Raw genomic sequence first — 18,936 nt, 5'->3', positions numbered from 1 at the left:
TTTAAATTAACAACGGAAAACAATGTTTGTCAAGAATTTACATTTTACAGATGTTGAATATCAATGTTGTTGCGATTCCTCCATTTTGAACTTTCTCCCTCTTGTCATTTGTCATTGTTAAAGCAGGTTTACAACTGCTAAGCAACATGAGTTCAAAATTCAAAGTTCACCCAAATTTGCCTCTGAGAGCTTCATGAGGATTGAACTGAACGTTGTGAGGTTTGTTTTTACAAATACAGGAGTAACAGTATGTTAAAAATGGAGTGCATCTACTGACACACCAGGTGTTTGGGGGTGAGAACGCACGCCAAAATTTGAACCTCTCTCTCTTTCTTCCTTCAAACACACACTCCCCATGACTACCAAACACACCAACAGCCAAGTGCAAAACCGTAAATGCTTCTGAAAACAGCTTGAGAGCGCGTAGCCTTATCTCCATCTGTAACAATCTAAAGACTATAAAAACGTGCTAAAGAGTTCTGGGAGAGAGATCAGGCAGGAAGTGCGAAACAGCCAGGACAAGGCAGAGAAGGCCGGCTCTTTGCCTCCGCCATAAAACTGCCCAGCAGTAACTTTTGGCAACACAAAGCCCCACAGTTTGGGAAAAGCAAGAAACCTTTAGGCTGTGTTTACATGTCTTAGCACAGCTGAAAGGTTGTGGTGCCTGAGTTTAGTATCATTCTTATACAGCCACACTGTGCCCTGTAAACAACACAAGTTTTTTTTGTTTTTCATTTTTCACAATTTCACTGACTGAAGCCAAAAAGCAACAGGACTACAGAGATATGTGAAATATTTCCCAACAATTAAGATAACATTTATCCAAATCGGATGCTTAACTATTAAATCAAGATGTTGCCTTTTTCTGTGACGCACAATTCAGAAAAATATTTAGCTACTGTTCATAATAACTCATGGAGGGCATAATAAATCGTAATTGAGCCACTCTAATAGGTATAATACTTGTACTACATCCAAATCCATGTACATTTGTACTATCTATTCATCAGCTGTGGTAGGAATCAAAACAAAGATATTTATACAGCTTGTGAGATAAATGCTATTCATGACTTGCTCCTTATTCATTTCCACTGAGTGATGTTAGGTTTCTTTGGATTGGAGGGGTAAAAAAAAAGAAGAGTGAATGGCTTCTTAAGTTCCTTACGCATTCTTCCCACTGTACTCAGAATGGTTCTCAGGGATCTTTCCCAGCCCAACACCCAAAATAAAATCAAAACCGACAAAAACAACAGACCTGAGCCAGGAGAGCAGCCTAGCGAGGGAAATCCACACAGACTACGGTATATTTAGGACACAGGCCACCAGGGCTGATAAGCACTGGGTTCAAAAGACCATGAAGAGCTTGCAAATGACATAGATGTATGCCAGCACCTGAGTTCATTCATAGTTTGTTCATTAAAAAACAGGTGAATAGTTCGGGGGAAACTATTTATGGCAATGAGAAGGCTCAGTCCTACTTTAAAGTGATTACTTGCTGCCACAGCAACGTCATATCAGGTCAGTTTTACTTATGTAGATGATGCCCCCCTCAACCAGATGTTAGTCAATAAGAAGAGTCTCATTCGACCAACATTTGATTGGCTGGTTGGTCGCAGGGAGTGGAGAACCTTACTCAGTCAGTCGGTCACAATCAAAACATTGCTTACATGGCTGGTCCCTGTGGCTATTAGATAGGAATTCCACATGTGTGACTAGAAGTTTGAGCAATGACCGTGAATGCAAAAAATTATTGCAACAATAATTTAAATCATAAATTAGAAATTTAAGCCCTACCAAGTAGCCTACTTGAAATTTAAGTACCACTAAAATATTTGACTTAGAAACAGCTTTCTGAATTCATTCATGTGGTATTTCAGTTTGTAAAATTCTCAATAATGAATTTCAAGAAAAAAACTTTATTTTCCATGCAAAGCATTGAAAAGTTGCACTATTTCAATAAAATATTGATGAGTAAAAAAAATCTCCCCCGCATCCTGCATGGGGTGGTATGTCTTCCTCAAGCTCGGGTTCTCTACCAGAGGCCTGGGAGTTTGAGGGTTCTGTGCAGTGTCTTAGCTGCTCCTAGGACTGCACTCTTCTGGACCGGGGCTTCAGATGTTGTACCTGCCGGAGCCATTCCCCTAGTTTGGGAATCACAGTTCCTAATGCTCCTAAGTCCATGGGGATCACATTGCCTTTTACCTCCCACATCTGTTCTAGGTGTTCTTTTAGCCCTTTATACTTCTACTAGCTAGGGTTAGCTGGGATTGCCACATCTATCAATTCTGGCCTCTTCTGTTCTTTGTCCACCTTTGTCAGTCTGGAATCTAAAGTCCCACATGACCTTTGAAGACTGAACATTTTAGAGCAGACAAACATGTTTTGGAGTTGTTTCTTTAAATTAAATAGAGTTTTTCATGACTCAACAACAATGTCACATGACAGGTCAGTTTGGCTCCACCCCTCAACTGAAGATTCCATCACATCACATTTTCCTTCTCGTGTCTCACTTTAAGCTTCCACACTATCTCAAAATCAATACAGATGAGTCTTAAAGTGTTTGCCGCAGATGTCTGCAGGAGCTTCCAGCATCATTCCTTCCATTTTTGTCTTTGTGCACCATCATTATTTTGAACTCTGCGTAATTTGGTAAACACCAGCGCTCCTTTCAGAAAAACATAAACATAATAGTGTTGGAGCTGTTTAAGACATTGGGTTTGGCCTCCAACAACTTTTCTCACCACTAACACCACCTCCACAGTCAGTCAACGACAAGCTTTAGTGTGCTGGGCTTCCTATAGTGACACTGGAGGACCATACGGGAATGAAGGTGAGGAATGACATGCACAGTGAACGGACGATTAAGTCTTGTACATTGGCGTAAGTAAAAAAAAAAAAAACTAAACCGACATCTCAAGGTGCAAGGCGGTTTGAAGAAATTCAACAAAAACAAAGTACAGAATGCACACTTATGCCACTCCGCACTCTGTACCACAGAGAATTGGGATAAGTTCCCAAGGTCGAAACCATAGGAGCATATAGTAAAGGTTTTATGGGGGAGTGTTTATGGAAGGTGAAGGATCTCTAACGCAAACCATGGAGAATAAACACTGTAACATATTCTTTAGTTTCCAATCCCAGAGTGGACCAACCCAATACAGCGGGCAGCAACCCTTCAGTTTGCAAATATGTCCTTTCTTGTTAAACTGCAAGAATATCGCAGAAAATATATCACAGATTTGTTGTGGCTGTAATGCTGTTTTTTCCAACAAACAGCCCTATGTTTGCTAGTAATTTCGCCATCCTCACTGTCGTGCTCAACATACTTGCAGCATTTTTTATCTGATTAACTCAACTTTGCTTTATTGTGTACTCCTCTACCATCAAAGCTATTAGTGAATTTTAAGAGCGCACTCTGCTGGACTACAAGGCCTCAAACTGCTTCAAACAGCCTTTTACTCTTATAGACTACATTTTGAATTTGAACATACGCCAACTTAATTTCTTTCCACATTCAAATATAGATTTGACAGCCCCATTGCAGGAAGTGTTAATAATTCATATACAGTACTGCTATAGTGTCAGAGTACAATATAAAAAGGTAGCTAAAAGTATTTTAGCTAAAAAGCTAACAGTGATAACGCTAGCTGATCTATGATCATAAAACTATTTCCATTAATAAATACAAATCTCTGATCTTCATGAAGAAGCACAAGGGAAATAAAATCTTGGACATTATTGTGTTTCGTTGACATTTTGCTGTATTATTGAATGTCCCCTTGCTCATAATAAGAAGTATACCAAACTTCAAGTAGCATTAACTTGCTAACTTTGTCATCATTAGCCGTCTTTAAAAGGTGCAGCACCTCATCGAGTAATGGTTTGGTTTGTATTTTTTATATAGAGCTTTTCTAGTCTTGATGACCACTCCAAGCGCTTTACAGTACAGTTTGCCATTCACACATATTCATACAGTGCATCTATTAGCAGCACTTTTTTTTTTGTTCTATTAGGGGCAATCCGTTCAGCATCTTGCCCAAGGACACTTCGGCATGCAGATGGAGAAGACTGGGGATCAAACTGCTGACTTTTTGTTGGAGGAAGACCGCTCTACCCCTCAGCCACAGCCACAGCCACCATGGTTAATGGTCTGTATTTATATAGTGCTCTTCTAGTCTTGATGACCACTCCAGGCCATTTAATTTTTTTATATTCACCCATTTAGACACACATTCATTCAGTACATCTATGTGCACCACTTTCTCTATGAGAAGAGGCAATTTGGGGTTCAGTATCTTGCTCAAGGACACTTCGGCATGCGGACTAGGGAAGAGTGGGATCAAACCGCAGACCTTCTGGTTAAAGGACGACCGTTCTAACCCGCCTCAAGTAAAATGAGCTGGTCCTGTTGAGTCTATAAAAACAACAAACAAAATAATGGTTTGGCTGATGGATCACAATCGGTCCTCAGTGCAGCCTGGATGCATTTACACCATGTGGTTAACTTCTGTTTAATTTGATCATGATCATGCAAAATACACTTTAATGCCAGGTGTGAATGGGGTATACATTTAGTTTCTTTTGTATTCTAATTAAATCATGATTAAAATAACACTAGAAAGTTTGGTGTTTGTATTTATACTAAAAAAAATTTGTTTAACTTTTACTTATTAATTAATGTTACAAATTTTTGACTCTCTTAATATTTTTTTACTGGCTTTTGTCAGTTTTAGTCCATAGTTTCCATTTCAGGCATGTGCATCGGATCATATTATAGTCGAAGATGTGTAAGAGCTGCTGGGATATAAAGATTGCAACGCCACCCCTGCAAAATCTGCTGAATATGAGTTAATGCTGGAGGTACTGTAAAAAGAAAACTACTGGTCATTATAGCACTTACTCAGCTTTGAAGATAATTGACTTTAAAGTAAGTCATTACCTGCTCCTAAAATAAATCCTAAAATGAGAGCAAAATCTGATTTGGTAGCAAAAAATAATTAGCGTCTTTGGCTTCAATTATTTTTCTCTGAGAACAGCTTTTCTATTATTTTATAATGACTCTCTTGGGTGAGATTTGTCATGCAGAAAGAAGAAAACAAAATGCAGAAGGATGCAGTAAGGGCCTTTGGTTGCTATTCTGAATCACAGTCAGCCTCAGGTTGGTCAAGCTTCCAGCCATGGTTTTTGTCTTTAGGTCCCTGTAATTGCAGCCAACTCTCAGCCAGGAGGTCCGGCTTCAGTCCTTCCATTCATAAAGCTCAAAGTGCCTCTTAGTGGCGTATTTGGTTTATTAAAACGTAAAATCTAAGCCACCGTCACTTCCCAGTTCAAACACTATCTTTAGCTCCTGCTTTCCACTCTCCCTCAATTATTCTCCCTTTTCTCTCAGGCACCATGGCATCCTCAAATCTCTGGGTCAAATGGACAAAGACAGTGCAAAAACAGAAAATATAAAAATCAAGATGAAAATACAGAATTTCACAAGGGTTAGGGTTAGGTCACAAGTTACAGATCAGCCACTAAAAGGACCTTGTTGGGAGACAGTTTCCACAGTCATGAATGAACTCTGCACCTCGATTTTTGCGATAATATTTAGAAAGAAACAAATCTAGAACTTTTGTGTCAACTGGGTAACTCCATCTGCTCATGAGAATAAAGAGATAGAAAGTCCAGCAACAGCTAACAGACCTTTGTGGTGAGACTGTTTCCTCAATCACTGTTTCCATGGACAAGAATAAACCGTCAACTACCGTTCAGTACTAGCCAACCTGATAATTATCTGTTGATAGATGCTAATCACAACAACACACTGCGGTAAAAGAAATGCCAAGTATATAAAGTATTTTTAGGGCTATAGTCTACCAAAGAAAATCCTGGCCGACTGAAATCATACCTTCTCTTCGTCCAGTGAACTGAGTTCACTCCTAATAGCCTTATTCATCAATGAATCATGAATAGCGTAAATCCAATCCAATTTGTCAGTGTCTTCTATGTGTGTGACACCGCTTTTTCACAAGGAGATATTTGTTCTCTTTTCATTTTTGCGTCTGTCGCGCGTTAGAAGCTTAATCAACCCCCCCACTCGCTCGTCATGAACACAGAGGGGGATCCCCTATGTCTACATAAGTTTAACTTAGACCTTGCATTACACCTAGCAGTCTCATTCATGACTTGGGCAAGTCACAAGTTGTGAAAACGGGGAGGGTAGTTAGTCTGTAACTTCCACTGCCGAAAAGACTATTTATATAGCACTTTTCTGACCAATAGGAATTTTGGTCAAAGGGAAAGCTCTATAAACCCACAGTGAGCTTTAGGCAATTCAGAAAAAGGGCTGAGAGTTAGGCACTAGCTGGTGAACAGATAGTGTAAAATTTAACCAAAACACAACGAAAAAGGTAGAATATTTTCAAACTTCCTTTCATGAGGTGTCTCACAAATACAATACAAACACTTGAAAAATGATTAACAACTATGTAAAATTTCCGTCCATTGATGACCAAGGAGCAAAACAACTTTAATTCAGGATTTTTTTTGCTTATACATACTATACATATCAAGACAACGTGTAAAACAGAGAACATGTTGGGGGACAAACCCCTGTCATCACCAGTGTTAATTAAAGCCACTGAAGGAGCATTAAGTCATGTCTGGAGAGCAGCGGTGGAATGTTAAGATGTTTGGAGGGGCAAAACAATGGTTACAGCAGACCCTTTCCTGTAATACCACCCACCCTGCCATCAGGCCACGTGTGAAAAGAGACTGAGGACCACTCCATATCACTCCATCAGTTCTGCTTTCCCATACGTCTCCACTCCTAATTACATGTTTATGCACTCTGACTGCTTTTTGCCGTGAGCAGCGTGAGCTTATCCAGTAACAGCATGTGAATCTAAGTGAGCGTTTACATTTAAGCTCCCAGTGGCCAGATTTAGAGATAGAGAGGCATTAATTTTGACACACCAAAAAAGAAAAGAAAAGATCCAAATGAAATAAAAGGCAGCCACGAACACAATGCGGTCACAGCCACTTTCATAGTGAGATGCAGTGGCATATCTGCAGCTTAGAAAGTTGTTAAATGTCGACTCCACCCCCCACAATACTCTGTCATTTAATTCAAAGAGTTTACCAAAGATGCCCACAGCTCACTGAGTGCTCATCTGTGGCTGCTGAGACGTTGGCAATTTAAAAGATATGGCCTAAGGGAAGGAAAGGGAAGGCTCTTCCCAAACCAGAGCTCTATTACAAAGTGGAACAATTCGGACTGTTATTTACTGTATATGTGTTAAATCAACATTTGATCGTAAATTCAACCGTCAAAATTTATACAACTTTCAAATGTCACTTTTCTCTTTTTGTGTTTTTCTCATTATTCCTTAATTCTTAGCTGGTTTTTTTCAGCTTTTTGGTTTTTTTTAAAGTCTCAAGGATAAAAACTCAGTTTTCTGGTGAGAAACATAAAAGTTTCTCCACTATCATTCATCCAAACTTCACCAAACGTAGTGTATACCATGTAAGGCTACATAAGGCTACCGGATTTCTCAATTTCACCTTTCGAGTGTGCTACACCAAAAAAAATAAAATAATAAACATGACAAAGTTATAAGCAGATAATCGATATCTCTCATAATGAGTAATTCATTTTGATTAGGAGCGCTAAAAACTGACTTTGTTCCGAACATTAAATTTGGCAGACTATGTGCTTTGCATTGTCAAAAACTGTTGCGATAGCGCCACCGTGTGGTCAGTTATTAATGTTTTCTTTGATTGATACTTTGATGTCCCTTGATTTAACTACGATAACGTTCTTTTTTTATGCATCAGTTGTTAATGGCAACAGCAAATGTAATGAAATGCTTATTCTTCAGAAAATGCAGAAGTTCTAGTTGTAGCATCTTAATTCTGGCTGGTATTGAAAAACACAAATGTAAGGCCTCAAGCAGAAGGATTTCCGAGTCCTCAACTGCTATTACACTGTGAATCTGAGTGCAGACCTGCAGCTTCTCACAGCAAAAAGAGCAAAACCTCACTTCTGCCTCCCAGTGTCTTCAAGCTGAACTGTGGTTGACAAAAATCACAAAGACAATCCACACACATAAACCTGCCATCATTATGATTTAAGACTTTACTATGCAAATATTTTATTATATTTAATATAGAGCTGGTGGCAAGTTCAGAAATACATCTTAATTGGTCAACACTGCCTGCTGTCTTTCAAACCCAAAATTGACCTACAGTTTCTTTGAAAAAGAGATTCTAACACTTTCAGGTATCTATTTAAAGCTAAGTTTAAACTCAGATTTAACCAAAATTTAGTGAAAATAGTCATCTGGTACATATAGTCCACCACAGCCTGCCTGTTGCACGGTCTTCAGACTGGAGGAAAATATTGTCACACTCACACAGTCTTTACTTTTCCAGAAAAACAACCTGTCACAAGCCACATGGTCAATTACTTTAAGTTTTTAGACTACACAAACAACTTCTGTATGTTTGAGCAGCTAAAAATACTAAAAAAGGGACAGTAGCACTGTCAGTTTAACCAATCTGACTCATATATAAAAAGCGCAGAGATCAAAGTGTAGGATGCAAGACTGAATAAACTAGGCTAACTTTGAGAACTGCACAAACTGTCTGCCACAATCTCAACTATTTATCATCTGAAAGAGATAAATCATGAAATTAACTTGTCTGTAAAATGTCACCAAACAGAATCTGACAAGAGTCTCCTCACGGCTGCTCTCTGCACACAGAATGAAGCAGAAGAAGGCAGGGAGGAGAAGGGAGGACCATCACCCTGAAGTGACTTGCCTCCTGAGGACATGGCACCCATCATTAAAAGATGACATCAGAGCAGGGAGGGCCTTCCACGTGAGGTAGACCCTTCAAGATACTGGAGAGCGGTTCAGTATAAATACCTTGAGCCCAGTGCCCTGGGAAGCAGCAGCTGCCACTCAGACTGACAGACTCCACAACCAAGGATATAACAGCAAGGCACTCGGACAGCAGGCCCCCGACCCCCCCAACTGTTTCTTTGGAGCGTAAACCTACACGGTAAGATGGCTTTTTGTGTTTGATTTCAGGTTAGTGCAGTGAAAGGAGATCCCAGCTGCAGCCAGGCTCTCACTGAGGAGAGGGCCAGTGGTAGAGCACTGCCGGTTGATGGAATTACAAGTGTAATGAGCCATGTGCTATGGCTGAGTTTACACTGAGAGAAAATAAGATAACAATGCTTCTGCTGCGACAAAAAAAACACTTTTGACAAAAGGTGTAGCTGTAGCTGCTCAGAACTGCATGAGTATGACCATTATTTTCAGCCATGTCCTCATTTTGCATCACTTTCAAGAATATGAGAAATGCAGTGACACATGGGCTAAGCAGCTCTGATATTATCATTCACGCTCCTTTAATTGTCATTTGAGGCCAACATCACTGCTCCTCCTCATAGTTGGATTTTGTCTTTGCAGGTTTGGCTTCACAAGATGGATCTGAGGGTAACAAGCGTTCTCCTCGTCCTCCTGGCTTTGGCCGCGGCAACCCCTGAAAGGTACCACCACGTGCCGAGAGTGAACAAGGGTCCCTACCCCGTCAAGAGCCATGGTGAGTCAAGTGTGTCTGTTCAACCAATAATTGTTCAGGTTAAATCAAGTTAGAACAATGCAGGTACACTAGTAGTAAGATAGATACTTTCATTTATACAAACAGAGATGGTTCAAATTTAACTGGGGTCAATTGGAAGGATAAGAAATCCTGTATATTTTCTTTACTTTTAGTTAAATAATTAAACTCCTTCCAAATACATTGTTTAATTCAAAATCACTGCTTGTAGAGTGCATCAGCTCCATAACCCATCAGGTTTTGTTTAAATATTCAAATAAATCTCAATGAATGAAATAATAAAAGTGACACTTAAGATTAAGATGCTGACAAGAAAGACAGCAGGTACACACCAAAGATGTTCTACAACAGTCAACAAATGAAATATAGTTATAGCCTTCTTTTAAATAATATTTTGTGTAAAGCACCTTACATAGAAGAAATGCAGCTCAAAGTGCTTTACATGCAATATGGATGAAAACAGAAACATGTTAAAATGTAATTCAAAAAATACTAGTAACTCACTCTCCATGAAATGACTTAACAATCGCAGAAAAAAGTCCCATTACACCCATAGCCTGAATCCCTAATCTGAAAATGTGAACCTCCAACAAGGAAAACAAGGCATTTCTGTTAATTAACTGTAAATTCAAGTCATCATGACACTTATCATCATTATCATCACCACTCCTCTGACCTTGTGCTCAAATTCAGTCTTATGTATCTTGGCAAGAAATTAGAGGCCCCTCCCTCATCAACTGTCAGCAAGGTGCACACCCAGCAGGTCCCTCCCAGTGTCTCATAGGCTGAGAGTAGAAGGATTCGGTTGAACTGCTGAACTGCTGTGAATGTGTCGATTTGTATATAACTGAGAGGGCAGGACTAGCTATAAAAGTGCACTTGTGCCCTGGATAAATAATAGTTTAAGAAGGAATTTGTCATTTGTAATAAAAAATAAACTTTGGTCATGGTGTAACACTGTATTTTATAACCCAATTAAAAAAATATTCAAATTTTACATTAAAGGGTTGAGAATGTATTTCTCCAGCTTTGCTTTTGAAGAGGTTTTGATGTGGTTTGACTGCTGCCTTTGTGTATAAAAAAGCACAACAGTAAGTCGACAATGAGAGCTCAAATCTCTAAGACAGATGTTGCTACCACGTAGCAGGCGCGCCCTAACAAACTGCTTTGTGGTTTTAAAAATCACACCATACAATGAGAATGAATAAAAGATGAAAACAGCACAGAATGCTGAGAAACAACAGTAAATCCAACACACTACAGCAAATTTACTATAACTTCACACTGCAGAGAAAAAAGCAAATTTCTTCCAAAAAAATAGACAAACCAACAAATGAAAAACAAAAAAACTACTCACACTTAACCAAAGTGAGAGTGAAATTTGGTAGAACAATGAGTAGACGTATGGTAGTACTTTGAAGGTTTTGGCTCAGCTCCTGTGGTCAGTATCACCTCCAGGCTGCCAAAAGGTCCAGTTCTGGCCCATTTATTCCCTCATGGGATTTCAGGCACAGCCGTATGTGGTTTGAAAATGACAGCCCTGTCAAAGCAGTTTCCTCGGAAAAACACCATTTCAAAAGAGAGGCCAACACTACTGTTTGAGTCAGGTCTCTTTTGGCAACAATAGCAACTTTGTCACAGATGCTTTTGTGCATGGTACAAAAATATTAGAATTAATAAATTAGCAACTAAGATTAATTTCAAAAGTTGAAAACTTAAAAAAAATTGAAGACACTGAAAATAAAACGGTCTGATCAGAAAACTTGTTGAATGTCCCAATGTTCCCAATCTGTTAAAACCCTGTGATCCCTCTATTGTAATATATAAGTAAAAGGGAAAAAGGATTGTTCTTATGTTGACTATGGTGCTACATATAAATTTGTGAGCATTAACCTCCAGTAAAATAGGAAATCGACATTATGTACCAGATTTGTGCAAAGACATGCATTCAATTGACCTTGCCCATGAACTTTTCGCTATGTGGCAGGAAATGCATCAAATTAATGTTGACAACTTGACCACCACTACATTCATGGCCATGGGCAGTGCAGGAAATTAAAGGGTGCAGTATCGAACAGGCAAATTAAACTGAAATGCACAGAAGCTGGTGTACTGAGTCTCACGCCAGCAGACTTCAGCAGACTGGTGGTGCTGTGAATACTATCCTGGGAGAAGAAGGAGTCCTGTCCCCACACCCTACACCACAATCATAGGGAGAAGTGTTTTATATCAGTTTGTTGTTTTAGGGAGTAGAGTACCAAACGTTGGGTTATCCAAGGACCAGGGAGTTGTTATGTATAATAAAATTATGTCTAATAAAAATTCAAAAGGTACGTGGAGTCAGATAAATGTTTCAAAAAATGTTCTTGATCATATACACTCCATTTGGGTATTACTAAGTACTATAAGCCTTGCTTCTTGTATGTTTGTAATTTCTATATCTACATACAGTATCATGTAAAAATACTGTGCAATATCCTTTTTTACACTCAAAGCTAATGATTTGGCAAAACAGACTGACAGTTCCAAATCCAATGATAAACTAAATATATCTATCTTAGATGTCCTGCAACATAATCAACTTGTACATCATATTAGCAAAATAATTATATCACATGCATCTATATTTCTATCTTCCCTAGCCGTTGCAGGTGAGCAAGGTCCTCCAGGAGAACCAGGAGAACCAGGCCCAATGGGACCACCTGGATCTCCTGGACAAAGTGGTGTAGGGCATACTGGACCACAAGGCCCACAAGGACCCGCTGGACCCCCTGGCTTCACTCAAGCAGGTAAACCTGGTACCCCTGGTGGCCCTGGAAAACCAGGTTCCCCTGGCATGCCTGGTGACAGAGGTGCAAATGGGGCACCTGGACAAATGGGGCCCAGAGGTGGACCTGGTTCATCTGGAACACCCGGACCTGCTGGACTTTCTTCTGCTGGAAGACCTGGACCAAGTGGTAGTCCTGGAGCAAATGGACAAAGAGGAGAGTCTGGCCTGAAGGGACATCCTGGTATTCCTGGTCTTCCTGGCAACAAAGGAGAGAGAGGTATTGGAGTTCCTGGTGTTCAAGGACAACCAGGCTCAGTTGGACCAATGGGTCCCTCTGGTATGCCAGGGAAACCTGGAGTTGGTAAACCTGGTGCCCCTGGCTATTCTGGTGAGCCTGGCAAGAGTGGCATGCCAGGAAGAGATGGTGCTTCAGGGCCAATGGGTATGACAGGACCAAAGGGTCACACTGGCGCTCCAGGCACAGGAGCATCAGGAAAGCCAGGCCAAAATGGTACCCCAGGTATGAATGGACCTATAGGGCCTAAAGGTCCACAGGGTCCAGCTGGTCAGCCAGGCTCCCCTGGCATGCCAGGTGTTGGCAAAACAGGTGAATCTGGAATTCCAGGCAACAGAGGAGCCCCTGGCACTTCTGGAACCACTGGTCAAAAAGGAGAGCCAGGCCCAACAGGTTTTACTGGTCACCCAGGTTCTACAGGTTCCATAGGCCCAGGTGGTCCACAAGGTTCAAGGGGATTTCAAGGTGAGGCAGGCCCAACAGGACCCAAAGGTGACATTGGTATGGTTGGTGCCCCAGGCCAAAGAGGAACCAAAGGTGATCAAGGAGCTCAAGGTTTCACTGGAAAACCAGGTACCCCTGGAGCAGTAGGCCCTGCAGGAAGTACAGGTCACAATGGTCCACAGGGTCCAAAGGGTTCACAAGGTCATGGTGGTGCTCCAGGACTCCCTGGTTCAAATGGCGCCCCAGGACTTAAAGGACACACAGGTTCCTCAGGAGCACCAGGAAAGAGTGGTGAGAACGGAAGACCAGGACCCATGGGACAATCAGGTCCCTCTGGTCCAGCCGGCCCCTCTGGACTTAAAGGTCATGCAGGTCTTCCCGGCCCACCTGGTCCAGCTGGCTTCACATCTAAGGGCGTTTCTGGTCCTCAGGGTCCACCTGGAAATCCAGGGTCAAGGGGTCATGATGGTCTTCCAGGCGCAGCTGGTCCTCCTGGTCAACCTGGCCAACCAGGAGAGGTGGTCTACCACCATGAGAAGAGCATGCCAGTCAAGTCCCATGAGGTTGTAATGTCTCATGAGATGATGAAGGCACCCATGTCTGCATTCAGTGCTGTGTTGACCAGGGCCTATCCCGAAGCGGCAACTCCTATTCAGTTCAACCAGGTTCTGTACAATGGGGAGCACCATTATGATGCCAACAGTGGTGTATTTACCTGCCAGATTCCCGGCCTCTATTATTTCAGCTATCATGTTCATGTCAATGGTGCAAACGCATTGGTGGCTCTCTACAAAAACGAGGAGCCTATTGTTTTCAGTTACGATGAGTACAACAAGGGCTTCCTGGATCAGATGTCAGGCAGTGCTGTGGTTATGCTGCATCCCGGTGACAGAGTCTATGTACAGGTCCCTGATGAGGAGAGTAATGGTATATTTGCAGCAGATAATGTTCACTGCACTTTCTCTGGGTTCTTGATTGCCTCAACGTGATTTCACAAGTCCAAGTACACCTCAAAACCTTACATACATTGAACTACTCAGAGAAATAGATCAGTTTTCAAGATTCCAATTTGAGATTTTGTATTGAAGAAAAATCTAAACTTTTAACTGCCTCATTCATATATTTACTATTATGAAAAATTCAAATTCATCCCATTTCCCAGTTCATCTTGTGTGTTCCTTGGCAGATTTAGGAATCATGAAACAATATTGGAAGATATCTCAAGTGGTGCTTTACAACTGCCTGTAACATTTACAGTACGTCTTATTTGTGTTTGGTTTTTTTCATGAGTTTTTTTAAATTTCCTGTAATATACATACAAAATACAAACAAAACAGTTGTATTATATGTTATTAGTGATCAGCACATTCTCACAAGCACTGTGACTAGAAAAAACACAGAATGAGAAATTTCAACTGCATATTTTTCAAAACAACTATGTCCCATTGGATGTGTTAAGTTATGTACCACTTACTGATCAATACACAGAATAAAAGTTCTAGTCTGAAAAAGAAAGATCCTCCCTGTGTATTGTGTGTTTTTCTTCCTTATAGTGGGGGTCTTTGACAAGAAGACATCAGTGGTGAGCAATAAACTAAAACAATTGTGTATGCTTTGGAATGAACAGCATACCTTTGAATGCAGATGTGTTGTAATTGTGGTCAATGGCAGCGACCATGTCCTTCCAAAAGTCGGAATTCACCTCATTTCCTCGCTGTTAACAGGAATATATAGTTAGATTTTAATATGTTTTTCCAAGTGGAAATATCAAACATTAATATGAAGCCACACAGTCTAAATTATAAAGTACCTTGTGCAGCATGTCCACAACTCTTCCACAGAGAAGAGCCCCAGGTAGATCAAAGTAGTTGTCATAGAAATAGTACTTTGCTGCAAAGAGCAAAATAGATAAGTAAATCAATGAAATCCAGTGAAAGGTGAAGTAAAAAAAAATCCCAGATAACACACATTAGCTGACATAAGAGCCAACAGCACACAGCTATAGGTATTAAAGAAGGATATAAAAATACCAGATCTGGTGAAGGAGGTATTGAGGCTGTTGAAGTGCTTCCACTCCCGTTTAGGACCATAATGTTTGATTATCTCTTCTATGCTGAGGTCATTGGTTCCATGTGTCGCTCTGATCAAACAAGAAATAAAACTGTTATCGCACTCAATCAGTGAAAACAATGAGAACCTGTACAAAGAGAGAAAAGCAACCTACCGCAAGACAGTTCCATCTTCAGCCAACTTCACAAGGTTTCCATCCTCCAGATCCACCACTAGTCCTTTAAAACTAGACACAAAAGTTAGGAAGCTATAAAGACAGGAATCCATATCACCACTGTTGTCCTGTATTTAGCATGGAACAAAAATATTTACTATATTTGATATAGTCTTGCAAAGACTATGGGCCAATGCCAGACAATATCACCTCATTGCCTTTAAGATTCCGTCAAACTAAACGACTTGACGAGATGAAATTATTATTTAGATGAAATTTAAAGGTTCACAAGCCCAAGGGTCAGGGACCACTGGACCATCAGTAGGTTCTAGATGTGTGCAGCCTAGCTTAGCACAAAACTGAAAGCATGGAGAAACTGCTGGTCAACAGGCAACTCAGACAGAGAAAAGCCTCCAAAACCAACTCTAAACTAAATCACGTCAAATCTGCATGACGTGGTTTAGTGTCACATAAACCCTAAAACTATTTATTATATAAAAAAATATATAAATTACTTACAAACAAAATAATAAAATCCATATTTCATCATCTCATCAGTGTTGGCATTGTTGCCTGGCCTATAATTAGAGCATTAACCATTGTATCTCTTTTTTAAGGCTGACTCACTGATTGCAGTTTTGGCTGATTCCCATTTCCTTTCTTTATAAGATCTATAATTGACAGCATACACAAAGATTTTTGTAACTTTGCTTTAATGTAAACATTAACTGTATCATGGGCTATTAAAATAACTTTTTACATTTTCTCCAAAGCTGCACAATGTTACAGGAACGTCACTCAAGACAAAACGAGTTACAAGTTACAGGACAGAGCTTTTTTATACAGATTAAGAATACAAATAAAAACAAATGGCATAAAAAAAATTGTAACCTATATCCTCAAGAACTTATAATAGCTGGTTATCTGCTGCCCCTTGATTTCAATAATTTAACGGCTTTGGTCTTTTCATTACTGGTGACAGAGCAAAAAAAGACACCTGGCTCATGCTCTGCTCTCTCACTAGCTTTAGTGTCTTTGAAGAACCCCAACATTAGTGTCACTTGAAGCAATATTTTTAATTCCAGGTGATTAACTTTTGCTGATAAATCAAAGGTCAAGGTCAACAAAAAATATTCATGATATTTCCAAAAATAATCGAGCGACAAAGGCTATATTGATTCAGAAAATGATTCCACATTATATTATGTCATATGATAAGTGACGTCATTAAGATGTGACACTGAAGTCAAAATATATATAACCTATAGGACTATAGAAATGACCCAAAGCTCAAAAATGCATTTATAATCATATGGTAGGAAAGACATCATCCTGATGTCACTATGTAGTCAGAAAGTGATATAGTAGGTGTAGTAATGCATTAACATTTGCAAACAATAAGACCTAGAGTTTATTTAGCATAACCAAATGGGGCATTTCAATGATATGGTGTAAATGATGCCACGATGATGGGAAATGTCATTATTATTTTAACAATAGAATTATTAAATAATAATCATAAAAATTACTATCATGATTATGATTCATATTATTATTCATGCATCCATCCACCTAATGTTTTTCATTAAGTTTGACATTAAGTGGAGGAACAGCCACAGTCACATTGAATGTGACTGTGGCTGTTCCTCCACAGCTTAATATGGCTGCATATGTATTAGATATTAGGAGATTTCAAAGAGACGGAATCCAATGTTATTGCTTTAGACGTGGGTATTATATGAATAAAGTTTTTATATCCCTGAAAGAGAAACATTAAGGTATTAATTAGAGCTTTTTACATCATACTTCCCCTCTAGGCTGTGGAAACTGCTGCTGCTGACTCACCAGAAGTCCCATGTAGCAGGGGTTAGGTTCAGCAGGTCCTTGTCATAGCCTTTATGCTCCACTAGATACCTGGCAAAGCTCTCATAGATGAGCTGCAAACACATACAAGAAATAACATCAGATTGAGTATTAAGCAAATTACATGAAAAATATAAGTTCTTGTTCCAACCAAAGCCGATGCTGGATGATTTCTCCTTATCATTTCCTTATTAATTTCTTTGACACTAAATGTTGACAGTGCACATCTTTCAAAATTCATTAACGCTTTTTTTACTCAAACTTCTTTCTAGGTGTGATAATTGCGACATCACAGACATGCTGCAATACATAGTAAACAGTAGAGAGAAAGCACCATGGAGGGCAGTGACTGTGCTATGGCGTTCATCTTTTACTTGAGTCTCTTCAAACTCAACACCGACGGAAGAATGTTGGAGTGCTCCTCAAACGGTTGGAATTTGAGGAGTAACAGAAGTTACCGACAGAAGTGACAAACCTTCATTGCTTCTGGGATGTATGAAAGTGGATATAAATGTGTGTATCCACCCGGTGTCATGTTTACATCACTGCTGATTGGAGCTGGAGCTGTTAAATAGCTTATTATTAAAAAATTGATTGTACCATTTCACACTGAAAACAACATCCAGATGTTAGTGGGAGTTAGTGGGTTTTATGTCTAAAGATGTTTTCTGTCATTTTAACTAGTTCTTACTAAACTGATGTATGTTTAAGTCTTCATGTTTCTGAGAAGTTTGATTATAATTAGTTATTTGATGCTGTAAAAATGGGGTGAGACATCATCATTGACATCAGAGACTGACTGTTGATTGGTCGGGCAGAAGTACACACGGAACCTCGATACCGAGGCTGCACTCCACGATCACTACTGCACAGACTGCATTCTCGTAATCCTCGGAGGATCCAAGAGTTATCAAGTCTTCGTTCCAACTTCTGTGTGTTCATGTGCTTTCAAGTCAGAATGTGGAAAAACATTGACACTGTGAACAACATGTGTTGTATTTATGTGTTAGAGCGTTTATACAACACCTTGACATTTCCTTCCAAAAAATATATAGTGTATAGGTGTATATTAGGGGATTTTGAGAGATGGACATACAGTTTGAACTTTGTATTAAAAGCCCTCTATTTAGAGCTGATTGTAAAATTATGTTAATTGGTTTATGGGTGATGATATCAGTAACTTGTAAACACGTATACCAACATTTTCGCAGCTTTTCCAAGTTGTTGTTCCAACTTGAGATGGCATTCACGTGAATTTACCTAGGCGGGAAGTCATTTCTCTGATTATTCCGACACCACATGAATGCACAGTCTGGCCCTGAATGACATCGCCAGCACAAGATGGCAGCACCCGTGTCCAGGATATGTTGGCCTCATTTTTGTCCAGTGGGAGGAAGTGGAGACAGGTCAACCATCTTTACCTGCAGTCACTAGACATCACACGCTGCCATCTGATTTGTGGAGATTTTGATTTCATCAAGTTATATACATTTTTGACTCCCATTAAATTAGTATTTATTTTTGCAATATGCATTGACCCTTGCTTGAGTTTTATGAGAAATATTTAGTATCAATTAAATCAAAGAAATGGTATCAGCAGTAGTAAACAATGAGATCCCTGCAGTGCATTAACTGGACTATACATGGGACATGAGAGAGCATGAGTGAACTCCAGGTGAGATGAGACTGCCCATCATGATGCTGAGCTGTGGTTCAGTCTCTTTA

At 39.8% G+C, this 18,936-nt stretch overlaps 2 protein-coding genes across 2 annotated transcripts in view; one reads left to right on the top strand and one right to left on the bottom strand.

Annotated features, from left to right (window-relative positions):
- The window catches only part of nt5dc1 (5'-nucleotidase domain containing 1), a 56,686-nt gene that overhangs the window by 37,026 nt on the left and 724 nt on the right, over positions 1 to 18,936 (bottom strand). The window contains exons 2-6 of the mRNA XM_035143701.2: positions 17,194 to 17,285; positions 15,349 to 15,420; positions 15,155 to 15,264; positions 14,935 to 15,014; positions 14,757 to 14,838 (exon numbers count right to left, since the gene is read on the bottom strand). Of these exons, the coding sequence (XP_034999592.1) occupies positions 14,757 to 14,838; positions 14,935 to 15,014; positions 15,155 to 15,264; positions 15,349 to 15,420; positions 17,194 to 17,285 (436 nt within the window). The remainder of the gene's footprint in view (positions 1 to 14,756; positions 14,839 to 14,934; positions 15,015 to 15,154; positions 15,265 to 15,348; positions 15,421 to 17,193; positions 17,286 to 18,936) is intronic.
- col10a1b (collagen, type X, alpha 1b) lies at positions 8,899 to 14,639 on the top strand. Its single transcript, XM_035143697.2, has 3 exons — positions 8,899 to 9,051; positions 9,465 to 9,597; positions 12,258 to 14,639. The coding sequence occupies exons 2-3, from the start codon at positions 9,480 to 9,482 to the stop codon at positions 14,111 to 14,113; spliced, it is 1,974 nt and encodes a 657-aa protein (XP_034999588.1). The 5' UTR covers positions 8,899 to 9,051; positions 9,465 to 9,479; the 3' UTR covers positions 14,114 to 14,639.

This window comes from Hippoglossus stenolepis, chromosome 20 (assembly GCF_022539355.2).
Source record: "Hippoglossus stenolepis isolate QCI-W04-F060 chromosome 20, HSTE1.2, whole genome shotgun sequence".
In the NCBI taxonomy this organism is placed as follows: domain Eukaryota; kingdom Metazoa; phylum Chordata; class Actinopteri; order Pleuronectiformes; family Pleuronectidae; genus Hippoglossus; species Hippoglossus stenolepis.
The sequence above is the reverse complement of the archived record's forward strand: the minus strand, read 5'-3'. Positions and strand labels throughout refer to the sequence as shown.